The sequence below is a fragment of the Lampetra fluviatilis genome, chromosome 36 (assembly GCF_964198595.1).
Source record: "Lampetra fluviatilis chromosome 36, kcLamFluv1.1, whole genome shotgun sequence".
NCBI lineage: Eukaryota > Metazoa > Chordata > Hyperoartia > Petromyzontiformes > Petromyzontidae > Lampetra > Lampetra fluviatilis.
Window position 1 is genome coordinate 804,552 of NC_136310.1, and position 13,340 is coordinate 817,891.

Here is a 13,340-nt window from a genome sequence, read left to right on the forward strand (position 1 = left end):
CTACAGCCAGGGTAAAGAGCGGCTGGGTGAAGGAAAGCAAGGGCAAAGGTGCAAATTGACAATCTCTAGGTTTCCAATTTATCTATTTGCTCAAATAAGTGCTGTAAATCGGAGTAAACTAGGTTGAGAAAATCTAGTAAGATGGATAAAATAAGTATACAGCCGTAAAAAGATGCGATAACTCAAAAAGTGATCAAATATTTAAATCATTTAATTTATAAATACATTTAAGATGCACAAATAGGAGAAATGGGTTTTACAAAATGTATTTAGTGGAATAAATTGTTCTACTTAGAATTGGAAACCCAGTGACTGAGACGAAGTAGAAAAAGGGAAGCACAGGGACAAAGACACAGACAATGAGAAACGGACAACTTTATATTGTGGTCGATATCTACATTACATACCAGAGAAACCTTTGCATCTTGACACTGAAACAAAACTGTATTTACAGAGAGGTGAACTGCCGTGGAGATGAGTGGGGGAGGGGCGAGGGCCAGGTGCAGTCCAACTCATTTCCTCATGGCTGGTTTTTGTCTTACTCATTAACACACAACCGTGGCCACTCTGCCCCACACCCACGCCGTCTCCTCCGGCAGACTGGAGCACGGAGCTGGAACGCAAAACACGACAAGCCCGTTACACTGCGGCGGTGCGCGTATGACCATAACGGCCGTGTGGATTTAAGCGTAACACCCCTTTTTTTGGCGAGGTAAGGGTAACAACGCCACAGTGCAACGGCTGCATCCATGGGTCTCGCTCATGGATGGGTTCGTTATCTATCGACCAATCAAACGTGAGCATGTCATCATAGACCAATCACAAGAGGGAAGTGTTTTACCTTGGACCAACCAAGGGAAAACAGTTTCTTACCATCAACCAATCAAGAGAGGGTGGTCTCCAATCATGAACCAATCAATTTGAGTGCAGTCCAATGGATAACCTCTGCCCACGACTATGCCGAGCTTAAAATCTTGTGTTGGCTAACTTAAATAGGGTTGTGCATTCATTTGCCATTGGAGGAACTGCGTTGAAATGACTGCTGCTACAACAACACGTGAATGTGAATCATCTGGGCTCCCGACTGCAGTGCGTCGGCCACTGTCGATATTCTCGACATCACGTGTGTACGACAGGGCCTAAGTGAGCTCCTGCACTCCTCTGGGGACAAGAGCTCGGCTATGACACGTGCACACATGCACGTGCCCTCGTGGATGCATGCTCACGCAATCACGAATGCACACGTGCACGTAAACGCTGCGCATGCGCGCCAATGCTTCACAGGGGTTGGTCAGCTATGCAAACGTCAAAGCTGTTATGAGCGTACATGCCAAGCACGTGGATACGTTGGTAGACGTGCGAACTTGCGAAGGTGGCATGCGTGTACTGTATTTGCCTCTCGATGTGCCTGTGTGCCATGAGTACTTCTCCCAGGATACGTGCGGTCATATGCCCATAGGGCTGCGGGTGTGTGCTCTTGCGTCCGTTACCGTACTTGCCTGTACGTGTACCCGCCGTGCAACGTGTGCCCATTTATGTGTCTGTGCCTTTGTCGATGTGTGTACCCGTAAGCGTGCGTGCGTCTGTGCATGTGGAGAGCCAGCCCTCTCTCTCAGCTGGTGCCCACGGTTTTGAACGTCTCCAGGATGGCGTTGGTCTGATACACCAGGCGGCTGGCACTCTCGTGAACACTGGCACTTCTGTACACACACACGTGAACATATGCTTGTGAGGGTCAAGAACCCACTGATGTTGATGCAGCAGAATAAAAGTAAAGTTTTAAACTGCTGAAATAAATCAAACTTGATTTGGAGATTTCGTGACTGCAGGAATTATTCTTTGGTTCTTTTGGTAAAGTCACGTATAAAGATAAAATAATAAATTAAATTAAATACTAGCATACGACGTTTCGATTGCAACACAAGCAATCATCATCAGGTATAAATTAAATAGAAACACAAATCTAGTATACTTAGAAATGTAATGTAATACAACAGAGAGTCGGATAACATAACAGTCAAATAATAAATTAAATTAAATACTAGCATACGTTTCGATTGCAACACAAGCAATCATCATCAGGTATAAATTAAATAGAAACACAAATCTAGTATACTTAGAAATGTAATGTAATACAACAGAGAGTCGGATAACATAACAGTCCGACTCTCTGTTGTATTACATTACATTTCTAAGTATACTAGATTTGTGTTTCTATTTAATTTATACCTGATGATGATTGCTTGTGTTGCAATCGAAACGTCGTATGCTGAAATAAATGTCCAGACATAATTTTTTCAGATCTATGGTGACCTCCACACACATCAATGCAATAATCAATGGTGCATTCACATATCGACTTGTATAACCATGCACCGACAGATGTGTGGGTAGGTGCGGTACCCACTTTCCATCCTTGAAGTATGTCTTTAGGGCGTCGCTGAAGCTCTTGGAGTGAACAACAAACTCCTTCTTCTGGTTCTCTAGGGCCTGGAAACAACACGGCCGGACCATTCCGCCACTCTCATCAGCTCGTGTCACTTACTCACTGATCACACTCCATCACTCACTAGCCGCAAACTCACTAACCCCCCCCCCCACCAAAAAGAGGCACAAACTCTTCAACCACCCAGCTACCTCTTCACCCAGCCTCTCAACCTCCTTGCTCACCCACACTCAAAAAAGCATGTTACCCGTCCACCAGCACTTCACTCACTTCTTAATGTCACATACACATGTGTCTCACTCACACTTGAGTCAAACACGTTTGTGATGCTCTGGTTGGGGCAGCGGTGTTGATTTTTTGTAATGGAATCAAGCACCACTCAGTTGGTCTGGTTGTGTAATGCCAGCGATTGTGTTTGTGGTGGTAGTGTCAGTGTTGACTGCGGCTGTGGTGGTGTCACACACCCTTCGGTTGTTCTGGTTGGGGTACTTCCGGAAGACGAGGTTGACCGAGTCCAGCAGCTCTCTGATAGCGCTTGCTGTGTGCCTGCAACCAAACCACAACCCAGGGTTCAACCACAACCGCCGCCCACAACATCGGGCAATCCACAGGGCACGGTCGAGGCCGCCCAATCGGCCGGTGTGCGCGCTCACTTGATGGTCTGCAGGAACTGTGTGCGATCTGACATCTCGTCCGGGATCTTGCTGAGGATGAGTTTCAGCGAGCGCGCCTTGTTGTTCAGATCCTGGAACTCGGGCTCTGGCCGCTTGATGCTGCAATCTGACAAAAACAAACACGAGGCACTCTTGTTGCACGCTGTGTCGGGGATTTCGATTTCGTTAGTTTTGTTTTTTTCAACGACATTCCAGCTGTGCCGTCGGCATTGTGCGGTGAGATGGTGGGAAAGGGCAGCGTGACATCATTTCATGTTGGAGAATGGACCTGGAAGATGAAATCATATAAAAGTTTCTGAATATAGTCAATAAACCTGTAATTTACATTACACAATGTACCTTTTTATATTGTGTAAAACATTGTGCTTTCTGTCTAACAATCAAACTAACAGTTTTAGTACGAGCTGCAACAACAAGCAGGTTTACTGATAATCCATGTTTATAGGATGGTTATTGGCTATTATTGGTGACCAGGCTGAAGGCCTCAACTTGCTACAATTGAGGCTGGTTTCATCATGGGTGGCTCACATTCTGGAATAAAATCCAGAGTCTGAGTGGAGCCGGTTCGGTGCCCTGGCATGGCATCAGGCCCCTGAGCTATCTTGTAACCAAGGAGACTCACACATGGCATTCTGGGTCTCATTGACCAGTGGCTCACCACCTTTCTCTGCCACAAACAAATACATTAATGTAAACTTAATCAAATGGACCTCACGACCCCACAAATAATAAATGATGTTATTGGTGTTGTGAAGGTAGAGTATTCTATCGTGTAGTGCTGTAGTGGAGGGGCTGTGTTGGTGATATGGTGATGAGGTGGTGGTGTATTGTGCGGTGGTGGTGTATTGTGAGGTGGTGGTGTATTGTGAAGTGGTGGTGTATTGTGAGGTGGTGGTGTATTGTGAGGTGGTGGTGTATTGTGAGGTGGTGGTGTATTGTGAGGTGGTGGTGTATTGTGAGGCGGTGTATTGTGAGGTGGTGGTGGTGTATTGTGAGGTGTACCAGGCAGTGAAGTGGCTGCAGTGCGTGCTTGAGACAACGGCTGTGTGCGTACCATCGAGGTTCTGTCGCGTCATGCGCAGAAGAACTTCTGGGAAATCGAGGTTCACTGCCTGCCTCTGCAGAACTCCCAGCACCAGCTCCTCTGTTAACCCCGGGCTGAGAGACTCGGCCTGCAGGGAAAACGGCACAGGGAGTGCAGGATGGGGAGCACAAGGCGATAGTTTCTTCGACATTACATTGAGAACCCCTTTAGTGGGAACAATGAAAACACTGCATTGTTCATTCTAATAGATGGGGTATTAAAACTATTTGTTCTACCCAAACTCACTGCCTTTCATCCAGAATGAGAGATATTGTGTACTCATTCCTGCTGGGTCTTATCGTGGTGAAACAGGCAAAGAGGCAGCTCAGAGGCACCCATGCATGAGGATCTGCTGTTTAATGAATTGACCAGCAAAAAACGAATGAGAGAATCTCACAAAAGTATAAAATAACTTTTACATGCACATACATGATCATAAAGACAAATATCTCTTGTGTAGCAAGTTCTGTTAGTGAGCACCTATGAAGGAAGCCACGGAATATTAGGAGATGGTCTGGCCAGAATCACAACCAGCAACCTCATTATCCCCAGTTATGTTATTTACACACTGTGCCAGGTACTCATTTAAAGCTTAGTCGCCCTATGAGAAGCCCAAGACCATATCAGATGTCACTTGTCACCGAGACGTTGTGACCTGGGAATCAAACACACATTGTAGTGTTTGAAGCATAGTGCACAAACCACTACCCCACCGCTACATCCAATGCACAAGTACACATGCGCAATCACACACACAAAAACTTTAGCACGTCGCACGTGTCACCAACCTTTGTGAAGGCATCTCTGAGTGGCTTCACTGCAATCGCGTCGGTGTTCTCCAACTATGGAATAAAGCACACAACGGCCATCTCATTGATTAGGTGAGAGAAGAAAACATTGTGAATGCCCCGAGTTTCAGTATATTTAGTATATCATTGCCATTTAATTTGTATACATGATAAATATACCACTCTTACAAAATCATCCATAATGCAATTGATTTCAGAAGGAAATCAGAGTTGAGCCTAAAAAGAGGTGGTCTGAAGTCATTTTTTAAATAAGATATAAAGGACTGTTGAGTCAATATCTAAATGGCTGAGCACCAGAATGAGTGGTGACTCCACACGATTCGGGATCATGCAAGAACGATAAATTTAAGACACATGAGAAGTAGAATATGTATTGACACTGGAAGAATCCGATGAGCTATGAAGTTATTTTTTAAAGAAGGGGATAAGGGTTGCGTGACGGTCCTCGTGGTCTGGGGCCACCAGCTGCGGTGCGTTTGTGAGGCAGCGCACCTCACGAAACACGGGCGCCAGGAGCACGCCCAGCGGCAGGCAGGCCAGCGTGTCGCTCTCCGCCTCTCCCATCGGCATCGCTTCCTTGCTGCTCCGCTCCCGCAACCGCTGTTTCACCTGCAGAGGCGAGGCCCGCGAGACACGGTCAGACCAGTGGGTTGAGGCACATGGGATGCCAAAGCAGTTCACTTGCCACCGATGTCAGCTCTTTTGATTAATTCTAGATTTGAAGCTCTCACTTGATACAGCTATCGTGCTGTGACGGTTCCACCTGAAGACGGAAGCTTGTGTTGCCTCCGAAACGTCGTGATTTTTATTTTATTTTACTTTTATTAATTAAAATTTTTTACCTACGTGATTTTACCGAAAAAACCTAAGAATATCTTTCGATTCATATACTGTATGTTGCAGGCAATGGATTCACATGACCCCTCCAGCCACTACAGACCCTTACATTCACCACCATGTTCCGAAAACGTGATTCTTGCATCGATTCCTTACCTAGATTTGCAATATTTCTTCCAGCGTGAGGGCGGAGGGAATAGTTAACTCCTATTTGTACTAAATATAACTCTAGCCATAGCCCACACCCCTAGCAACCAACCCCCTTAGCCAAGGCGAACTTGCCCAATGACTGTGCTGTGTGTTACTCAGTGACGCTGCTCGCGCGAGGTCGACCATGTGCCAATGTCGTCATTGCACAAGCATGACACACTCACCAGCGCCTACATTGATATTTTGACGCTGTACACTTCGCTAACGAGTAACTCTTATTACGTAACCATGGCTACCCGGGTCTCTCCCTCAACAACTTCTTTAGGATAATGACTGCGGTGCACAAGCACACATACATTAAACTCACGAACATTCTTCTTCACGAACATTCGCTAAGTTTAAGTTACTAAGTTTGTTGAGCAGCAGGCCACTGATTCTCCTCTGCAGTCCCATTCCTCTGCTGTCCGTGCTATCAACCCCCGAACCAGATTCAACTTAAGGATCAATACCACCACCCTCTTCTCCTCTACCTATGACTGACTGGCTCTCTTTCTCTCGCTCTCCATAAAATGAAAATGCCCACAGTTTCTGGTCGCATTTACACGCGAAACAAGTCAACGATGTAATTTGAGCGCACGTAATGAACACTGCCCTATAACTCTATCAAATATAAGACACATTCTGAAAGAGTGACATTGCCCGAAACGTCAGCCTGTGACTGCCTACACCAGCGGCGTGGCTTCCTCTCGAGTCCGCGCTGCCGCCCGCGTGGACGGCGAAGATCCGTGACCATGAAAGTTGACGACGAATTAAGAAGAATTGTGCCGACGAGAATGTGGATGTTGGGGTATGACGTTAAAGACGTGAATCGCGAAGTTATAACGATGATGGCGAGGATGACACCGATGATACAGATCACGGGTTTTAAGTTATTGACGATGTTATTGATGGTTACATGGAGTGTGAAGAGATGGAGATTACGACGCGCCTAATGAAGTTGATGGTGACGATGACGCCTAATTATGGAACTGATTAACACTCGATGATTATGATTACGTTGACAAGTATAATGAGGAAGATGGTGACGAACACGATGGTGGTGACGATGACGTTATTGCTGCTGACATTTTAATAAATTATAATCCTAACCCCGACCTATGCCCGCCCACCCGGCCCGGCCGCCCAAGGTCTGCCTGTCCCGGCCGGCCCAACAGGCAAGCCCGTAGGCTCCGCGCTGGGCCAAGCCGCGCTCGGCCACGGGGTCAAGGGGACCGCGGCGACCGCGGCGCGGAACCCGCGGAGGGCACGGGGGACCGGGGCTCAAGGCGAGACCCGGGACGCTCACTCGTTCGCTCGGGCTCGGGTGTTACCACGCGTGCGGAGTAGAAATCCTACCGCGTTCGTTACCTTGGCAAGGGGAGACGGCGGCGACTTCCCTGAGTGGGGTGCGGGGCCCGGATGCGAGACCTGAAGGAAGACACGCCCCCTCCCCACGGGTTTCACGGATGCCAGAACAGAGGGTTTTCCTCCGGATCAGAGTATTTTTCTTTAGATCACTGGAACCAAAACAGAGGATTTTCCTCCAGATCACTGGAGCCAGATCAGATTATTTTCCTCTAGATCACTGGTGCCAGATCAGAGGATTTTCCTCCAGAACAGAGGATTTTCCTCTAGATCACTGGAACCAGAACAAAGGATTTTCCTCTAGATCACTGGAACCAGAACAGAGGATGTTCCTCTATATCACTGGTGCCAGAGTGGATGTTTTATTTAGAAACCACCTGGTGACCTATAATGACACAATCTCTCCGTCTGCAGGTAAACCACTCACGCCTCGACCCGGAGGTTAAACAAAAACGACTCAACGGGGAGGTAAAACCTCTGATCTGGCACCGGAAATGCTGTGCATCTGGAGGTAAACCCCCTCTGAGTTGGCACGACCTCGTGCGGAGCGGTTGTCAACGGCGCATGGAGGAGACGAGACGCGGGGGAGGCAGGGACGTGGGACACGCGGGAGACACCAGAGACACGGACACGGGAGACACCAGAGACACAGACACGGGACACAGAGACACCGGAGACACGGGAGACACCAGAGACACAGACACGAGACACAGAGACGCCAGGGACACCAGAGACACGGGAGACACCAGGGACACCAGGGACACAGACACGGGAGACACGGGGGACATGAGGCCCGGGGCGGCGTGGAGCGGCGTGGATGTGGCGCGTAGCCGCTTCCCCTTCTGCGTGGTGTGGACTCCCATCCCGTGCCTCAGGCGAGCGACGAGGCCATGGGCCCCATTCATTCACGCGACTACAGTCCACAAAACAGTACACTACAGTCTACTATACAGTACACACTAGTCTGCTGTACAGTACACACTACAGTCTACTGTACAGCGCACACTACAGTCTACTGTACAGCACACACACTACTATACAGTACACACTACAGTCTACTATACAGCACACACTACAGTCTACTGTACAGCACACACACTACACACCAGTCTACTATACAGTACACACTACAGTCTACTATACAGTACACACTAGTCTACTATACAGTACACACTAGTCTACTATACAGTACACACTAGTCTACTATACAGTACACACTACAGTCTACTATACAGTACACACACTACAGTATACTGTACAGTACACAGTCTACTATACAGTACACACTACAGTCTACTATACAGTACACACACACACTGTAGTAGTCTACGGTACGCAAACTATACAACCGCACGTCGAGTATATACACAGCACAGTGCAACACGTGCACACCAAAACGTCGCAAGCTCGCCCAGCCGTGCATCTAAGTGCCCCCCCCCCCCCGCGTTGCGTGCAGTTGGTTCGTGCCCTTCATTGGGCACATGGGCATCGCGATGGCGTCCGGGGTGATCAGGGACTTCGCGGGGCCCTACTTCGTGTCGGTGGGTGGCGGCGGGGGAGGCGCGGCGTCTCCTGTTGCTGCTGTTGTGTTGCAGGGCGCTTCAAAAACAACATGAGAATGGGGACTGTCGTTTTTAATGGGAGGGCGGGGGGGTGACCCGGAAAATAGACTGTAACGTGATAACCAATGTCTGTTAAAAGCTTCAAAAAGTCAGTCTCCTCCACTTTTGGAACCTCCTTTGCCAGTAGCAACATATGATAATTGGTTTATTACCCTTTTATCTGGCAACAAAACTGACACCTTTTTTTACAAGAAGTCGTGTTTGCATTGACCACAATACCTGCGGTCGGAATGCAAACAAAAAACACAACTCTGATAATGTATGCACCGTCCTTGAAGTTGATTGGTCCACACCCGAGACGGCTTTTCTTAAAGCCTCGTCTCACCCTGGTGTTGGACCAGATGTCGCCAAAAGGCGCACAACTCCACTCGTTCCGCCATCGTTGTCAGCACGTTGCCTGGGATCTCCTCCAGGTGGTCTCCAGGGTCTCGCGGTGTCGTCGCAAATTCTCAGACGCGTTGACATTTGTGTTGAAGCAGCACCCTGGATGTGGGCGCTGCTGTGGCTAGATGTTAACTTTAATACAGTCCAGGTGCTGGTTTGGGTTAGATGACGTATCGATTTGTCGTTCACCCGCCACAGATGTGGCCCAATCGTTTTCAATATATTGCCATGTTCACCACAAGTTTGCGTGGTTAATGGAGACACGATTCCTTGCAAAAGGTTTCTGTTTGGTGTTTTAACATCTTAACACAACTGTTTTATTGCCAGAAAGGGTAAAACCAATTCTTATATTTTGATATTGGCTAGAAAAGTCCCATGAATCTCGATGTTTTTACACGCTTTTGTTTAACTCACTGTCTGTTGTTGTATCCTCAAATCTTGTAACTAAATTTTAACCCACTTCCCAATGTGGTATCGACTGCAAACTTGGCATACTTATGTCATACTGATGACAATACCATGTTATATCATAAAAAAATATATATATTTAAACATTAATTTTTATATGTTATGTTTCGGTTTGGGTCTAATTTTCCACGCTCAACTGACGTTGGCTGTAAATCACCACGGCCCCTTACGCTGTGGCAATCGTCGGGGCCACTTCCTGGAGTCGTGAAGTTCTGCAATTACGAGTAGGGTACATTTCATTAAAGCGTGTTTTTAAAAAAGTATTTTAAAATATAACTTTTGACACGGTTCTCATCTTTCAGGAGGATAACATGGCGTTCGGGAACCCCACCCGGTGAGTGGCTTTTCATCACCGCCTGCCTCGCTCACTCCACCACCCCAGCTCGTTAAAGGCGTCACGGATCGTCACGATGGGTGGGGGGGAGTGACCGTAAACATTTAGGTGATTGAGCGGTGGTGGTGATAGCAGTGGATGGTGACCAGGCATTGAGTGTGAGATAAAACTGAGTGTTAAATTGCATTTGTTACACAGATGATCCTGTTGAGCCAGTTGCCCAGCCACTTTACAATGGAGATCGGGAGTGCATGATGATACCGATAAACGGTGCGGCTGGACGGAAACGTGGGGTGGTTATGCCGGTGGTGGCATTAGTAGTGTGGTAATGCGTGATGGTGGAAGTATTGGTCACGATGTATGTGTATTGATCTTGACGTGCGAACGTGTTGCTGGCACCAGCTGGGCTGTGATAGCAGAGTCCTGACGAGTCCGCTGGTGCTGGTCTTGCAGGTACTGGATGCTGGAGCCGAGCAAGGTTGGGGTCAGTCACCCCAATGCGTGGGACAAGGCCATCAGCGAGGCCTCGGAAGAATACAAGCATCGCATGGCACGTCCGACCACAAAGACCCCCCACCCACCCCCTTGACACATACCTGTGAATTATGAAAGTTTCATGAGCCGAACATCTGGTTAGTGTCTGCAAGCCCCTTGTGGAATTCAGCCTGGATTAACCCGGAGTGTTCGTGCATGCCGATCCTGGGTCGTGTTTGGGTGGACAACTACCGTGCATGAAACAGTTGTAGTTTTCTGCAGCTCGACGGGGTGGTCAGCAGAGGGCAGTTCAGCAACATCCATGGTGAAGCATGGTCTAAGAAACTCGATGACTGCATGGGGAAGTGAGAGCTGACGAGCCACATCGAGGCAGCTTCCACATTGCATTAAATAGCAGCATAGCAAGTGGGTTTATGAACTTGTCTGTAAGGGACCTCTCGGTATCGGCCACGCCTTCGGTTTCTGCCCATATGCAAACACTCATGAGAATAACTGGTGCAAAGCCTTCCTGCAAGCCTCTGGACCCAGCAAGATTTCCTGGATAAATCCCTTGGTTATGAACGCTTTCCAACTCAAATGAAAAGGGATTAAGCCTTAGCTCTGTCTGGAGGAGGGGGAGGGGGATGCTATGAATTTTGTAGAGATCCAATGTGAACAAACCTGTAATGTCAGGTTATATTGGCGAGTGACTTACCCATTGAAAAACTACCAAATTGATTAGGGAGAGAAACATTATTTGCAAATAATCAAACACTTTCTGCCCTGCTCCTAATCCTTCAGCTTTTGTACTGGTAAGTAAAATATAGTTAAGGAAAATGTATTTGCATAACAATTAAGTCATACTGTACAAATATACAGGCGGAAGGGAATGTGGCGGGTGCGATCTGTGCGTCTCTGCAGCACAATTTGTGCTGCGACAACTGCCACTCGCACGTCGCCATGGCACTCAACCTCATGCGCTACGGAGGGCGTGACGACTGGGGCATGGTGCGGCTCTGCGTGCTCATGCTGGTGCGGGGTCGCCACGTGAGGTATGGACGTGCACACAGACAGCACCTCCCCCTGTGTGGCCTACACAGGCTGCTGTTCGTGAGCACTTGTGAAGGCTGGCACGGTACGCCTATGATGATGTGGTGTGACCAGCGCCGATAGTTACTGCGCGAGGTACTCGTGCAAGGCTGAGTTGACCTCGGGCAGGCCCAGGACCAGTTAAGATTTTCCTCACTGATCTTGGGTTGCTGGGTTTGGAGTGCATTGTGCTAACCACGACATGCACACACCCATGTGTAAACGTCGGTAAGAGTGTTGGGAATGTTATGGTTCAACCTACCACCCCCTAGCAATCATTTGTTTCTCTGGTTGCCATGAGTCAGTTTATTGGAAAAAAAACATTTGACGAGTTGCTATAAATGTTTCCGTAAGACTCGAGAAGGTATTAAATGTAATAAAGTGCTGTTCGGTGTCCGACTACTTGCGGATAATAGGACCCACCACTCACGCTCTTTACACGCAGAAGTATTTCCGTTAACTCTACCGTGTTTATTGTGGCTTTGCCGTGCCTCGCGATGACTCCTGATTTTCTCGTGCATGCGTACACGTGTGTGTGTGGGCAGTATGTGGGGCTTCCTGAAGACGTGGCTGCCCTTCACCCTCATGGTCACCACAGCCGTCATCATCGCCGTGGTGCTGAGGCTCGGCACCTGAGGTGTGGGGAAGGGAGGGGGTGGAACGGGCGGCTCCCAGACAGCGCCAAAACTGTTGCCATCGCGACGCTGCGCGGTGCCAACACGAAGCGCAACCTTCACCTTGCGTGTCGCCTACGCAGGCTCTCTGCACCGCGCCTGCACCACAGCCCCCTCCCTACATGACGTACATACCTTGCATGGATATAAATATCACTCTTCAGTCCGTGGGCCAGTGCAGGAATTGTTACGAACCAATGTCCTTGTGCGTACAAACATTTAAAGCAAGTAGGTATAAATAATTTTAGTATAAAAACGACGTGATGTTGATTTTTCAGCTCATGATATATACATTGAATCGCATCTGTAAGAATTGGTGTTTTTCCGTTTGTCAATTAACTTGTTCACGTCACCAGCACAGCCACTAGATCCTCAGAGCTGCTTTTGTGTTTAGTCTGTTGACCTCCAGCACCTCCGATGAGCACGGTTGGCTACGTACAGCGCAAAACAATTTGAACAACATACATCTGCCAACCTTCACAATAAAAAAAACTATTCTTGAATTGAATTGTAACAATAGATAAAGCCGTTAAAGGAGTTAATCTAAGAACCAGGCGAGAGCCATTGAGTAGTCTTGTATTTTTGCAAGAGGAAAAGTATTTTTCAAGGGTAGCCAATAAAGTTGAACGACTCATCATTCAAATATCACATCTGGCCATAGACCTTTTCCGAAATATAAAACCAACGTTTGAACAAGTTAAGAATCTGATCTGGCCCATGGATGGCAAAGCTCAATGGAACGTGAGTCTTGTGTACATTGTCCCCGTGTATATAATGTTTAAACATATACACAAACACCCCATTTGTCTTAATCGGTTGTGGTGAATGCCTTTGTTAGTCTCGTGGTAAAATTGTGATGTCAGTGTAGGGCCTTCCGGCAACAATTAAACT

The 13,340-nt window shown here is 47.8% G+C and overlaps 2 protein-coding genes across 3 annotated transcripts; one reads left to right on the forward strand and one right to left on the reverse strand.

Moving 5' to 3' along the window:
* Window positions 1-355: 355 nt before the first annotated feature.
* Window positions 356-7,540, reverse strand: LOC144945001 (programmed cell death protein 10-like). 2 transcript variants are annotated; one of them, XM_078873145.1, is made up of 8 exons: window positions 7,408-7,540; window positions 5,506-5,622; window positions 4,993-5,046; window positions 4,175-4,292; window positions 3,100-3,226; window positions 2,911-2,992; window positions 2,408-2,490; window positions 356-1,700 (listed from the first exon to the last, which is right to left on the reverse strand). In XM_078873145.1, exons 2-8 carry the CDS (start codon window positions 5,581-5,583, stop codon window positions 1,613-1,615), a joined length of 630 nt encoding a protein of 209 aa, XP_078729271.1. In that variant the 5' UTR covers window positions 5,584-5,622; window positions 7,408-7,540; the 3' UTR covers window positions 356-1,612. The 2 variants fall into 2 exon arrangements, with proteins under 2 accessions (XP_078729271.1, XP_078729272.1); XM_078873146.1 differs by having other exon boundaries at window positions 7,396-7,451.
* A 386-nt stretch (window positions 7,541-7,926) lies between these two features.
* On the forward strand, window positions 7,927-13,322 carry TMEM222 (transmembrane protein 222). The gene is made up of 6 exons (XM_078873439.1): window positions 7,927-8,279; window positions 8,861-8,945; window positions 10,181-10,212; window positions 10,666-10,762; window positions 11,608-11,738; window positions 12,321-13,322. Exons 1-6 carry the CDS (start codon window positions 7,969-7,971, stop codon window positions 12,409-12,411), a joined length of 747 nt encoding a protein of 248 aa, XP_078729565.1. The 5' UTR covers window positions 7,927-7,968; the 3' UTR covers window positions 12,412-13,322.
* The last annotated feature ends 18 nt before the right edge of the window (window positions 13,323-13,340 follow it).